The sequence below is a fragment of the Camelina sativa genome, chromosome 16 (assembly GCF_000633955.1).
Source record: "Camelina sativa cultivar DH55 chromosome 16, Cs, whole genome shotgun sequence".
NCBI classification, from domain to species: domain Eukaryota; kingdom Viridiplantae; phylum Streptophyta; class Magnoliopsida; order Brassicales; family Brassicaceae; genus Camelina; species Camelina sativa.
The window spans coordinates 5,644,098-5,647,095 of NC_025700.1; the positions used below are offsets into that span (position 1 = coordinate 5,644,098).

General features: G+C 37.9%; 1 protein-coding gene across 1 annotated transcript in view; it reads right to left on the bottom strand.

The window, feature by feature from the left end:
* LOC104753398 (ABC transporter G family member 31-like) overlaps window positions 1–2,998 on the bottom strand; it is a 10,076-nt gene that overhangs the window by 5,938 nt on the left and 1,140 nt on the right. Inside the window, exons 3-12 of the mRNA XM_010475659.1 lie at window positions 2,623–2,785; window positions 2,456–2,532; window positions 2,238–2,382; window positions 1,838–2,139; window positions 1,436–1,717; window positions 998–1,314; window positions 739–899; window positions 539–642; window positions 295–451; window positions 36–205 (exon numbers count right to left, since the gene is read on the bottom strand). Of these exons, the coding sequence (XP_010473961.1) occupies window positions 36–205; window positions 295–451; window positions 539–642; window positions 739–899; window positions 998–1,314; window positions 1,436–1,717; window positions 1,838–2,139; window positions 2,238–2,382; window positions 2,456–2,532; window positions 2,623–2,785 (1,878 nt within the window). The remainder of the gene's footprint in view (window positions 1–35; window positions 206–294; window positions 452–538; window positions 643–738; window positions 900–997; window positions 1,315–1,435; window positions 1,718–1,837; window positions 2,140–2,237; window positions 2,383–2,455; window positions 2,533–2,622; window positions 2,786–2,998) is intronic.

Sequence of the window (2,998 nt, forward strand, 5' to 3'; positions counted from 1 at the left end):
AAAAAAGTGAATAAAACAGAGAAGTGAATTTAAACCTTTGGCATATCAACATAATAGTTGACATTGTGGAAAGTCATTGTCAATGGTTGGAAGGGAAGGATCATTCCCTTTTTCTCACTTTTTCCTTGTTTTGAATCTGACATTAAAGCAGTTTTGGTTTCTTCATTGGGATCGTCTAAGACAACTGCTCGAGGTTTTCTTAGAGCTGCAAGAGAAAAAAACAAAAAAACTAAGCCTCACAATACTGCTACACATATCTAGAAAAAAAAAATCATTAGCAATAGAGATTCTCACGGTTAAGATAAGCCAGGGCGAGAGTGACCACGTTGTTGAAGAGAACTGCATAACCAATGAGAACCGCAATTCCAACCCAATACCAATTGTCATTTGTGGGAAAGCTACGTATCTTTAAAAGGTTGAATCCAATTGAAGTATCCGATATAGCGAATGGCTGCATGATATTTTAAAAGTGTATAGTTAAGCATTGCATATTATAATGCAAGTAATATTAGCTAGAATAAGAGATTATTGAACACACCGTCATCCACCGTGTGGCTGTGAATTCATTGACCGCAATGGCACGTTGTCCATAGGATAATGGCGAAACCCAAAAACCCCAAACCCACCAGGGTTTAATATCAGCTGTAGGAAATCATAAGAGTAATTTATTTTAGCAACTCGAATCAACAAATAAACTCTTTTATGCAAGAAGTAGTGAAGTAGCTAGTGATAGTTAACCTTTTGGAATAACGAATCCACCAAGCAAGAACACTATTAAGATTGCTGCAGATCCGAATGTGTTAGCAATGACCATATCTCTTGCTAGAGAAGCCATCATACGAAATAAACCGAGAGCCATTTGATGCACCGAGAAGAGGAGTAACATGTATCGGAAAAACCTAAGAGAGAACAAAAGGAGATTTGTTTGTAAGACTACAAAACTAAAAAAATCAAAGAAGTTAAGAAAAATATGTTAACGCCCAACGAAATGACTAACCTGCCTGGTGAGGGAGCAAGTCCCACACTGTAGTATACCACACAAGTCCAGACAACAGCTTCAAGGACAGAGTAAGGCACACGCAACAGCCAGCTGGCTATAGACCATGACCAAGCAGGATGAAACGAGTTATCCCTTTGCTTGTAAAAAACCGGGAGACGCGATATCATGAGAGGCAGTTCAGAGAAACCATTGAACATCATGTGCACTAGTCCAAAGAAAAGGCAAGACAGATACTCGTTGCCAAATTGTTCGTTTGTTGGGTGTAATCTAGTTCTCAAAAACACCGTGGCTGTGACAAATCCCACAAATGCAACCTTTAAGGAACACAAAATGTTACAGATCAGAAACATACAAGCATAAAGATAGCAGTGTGTGTAACTCTAGATGATGATGCCAGATACTAGGTAATGAAAATAGGTAGATAGATATATATACCTGACATGTCCTAAAAGTGTAAAGAAACCTGTGCCGGTTGATCAATAGTATTTCTCGTTCAAAGCAAGCTTTAAGATTTTCCCATCCTGATATGGCAAATTTGGTTCTGCATAAAGCTGAAGGATCCGCTGATGACTTATCAAATGGTGTGGCCAGCTTGGAATCCGTAGCATGCCCATATTGCGAGTTTCGGAATGCAGCCGCTATGTCTGAGACAGGAATGAACTGATATGGCTTCGAAGGATCTGCCCAATATTGAGCTTGATCTTTTTTGGAAGTCACCTGCATACAAACATTATATTTGATTAGAGAATAGGATTTTTACGTTACCATGTGAACTTATACTGCTAAGCTATATCTCTGAATCATAACTATACTAGTGAAAAGAGTTAGGATGTACACCTCTTGGAGAAAATCCGCAACACCTTTACGTGGTGGGAGACGGAATCCTAGAGACTCAAAAAATCCCACCACTTCTTGACGAGGGCCTTGATACACCATGTAACCTTCTGACAGAAGTATTAAGTCATCAAACAGATCAAATGTCTCTGGTGCGGGCTGAAGTAGTGCCATGAGAACAGTTGCATCCATTAGGTGGACAAAGTTTCTGATGCATTTCACAATCTGGAAAGTTGTTGAGCTATCAAGACCAGTAGATATTTCATCCATGAACAACGTTTTTCTTGGTCCAACAGTCATCTCTCCTGCATTATATATAGGTCAGGTTTAACAGTTTAGCACATAACAGAGCTGGTGGATAATTAAGTGAGATAGATATAAAGTTAAAGAGAGTGAAAGAGACCTGTTGTTACTCTTTTCCTTTGACCTCCTGAAACACCTCTCATCATATCATTACCAACGATTGTATCAGAACATACATCAAGACCAAGCACTCTAAGCACATAATCTGTGGAAACACTATGCTTTTCACCCTTGACAGAAGCAGCCTATAACAAAGAGAAAGTGTCAGGCTTTGTTGTGTGATCAAGAAACATGATATAGGAGCTATATGACACTGACCTTCATAAAAGCGTCAATCTCAGAAGAAGGACGTATACCCCTCTCTTTTTCTAATCGGGTTAAATCTTTCATGTAACCTATAACATCAAAACAGAAAATGTTTAAGAACATTTGACTGGAAGAAGATTTTATAGTGAGTGAGTAGTAACACCAAATGAAAAATTAACCTGCAAATCCTTCATTTGCACCCTGACATCTCGCAGCAAAATCAAGCGTTTCACGAACAGTGAGTTCAGCAATGTGGTTGTCGGTTTGACTGATATATGCTGAAGTCCTCTTAACATGGAACTCATCAAGATTCTCCCCATTGTAGGTAATGTTACCCGTTTTCTATAAAATCAAAAAGTTAAAAGTTTATATCATAAATACCAAAAAAGAAAGAAAAAAAAGTGAACAGAATCTTTGTATGATCAAATTACAAACCTTTAACACATATGCATGTGACTATTAAACTGTAACAGATACCAAAAAATAAGATGCATGTGATATATATGTGAACATAGAGTAAATAACTTCACATGTTTAAACCAACCTTTAAACTCT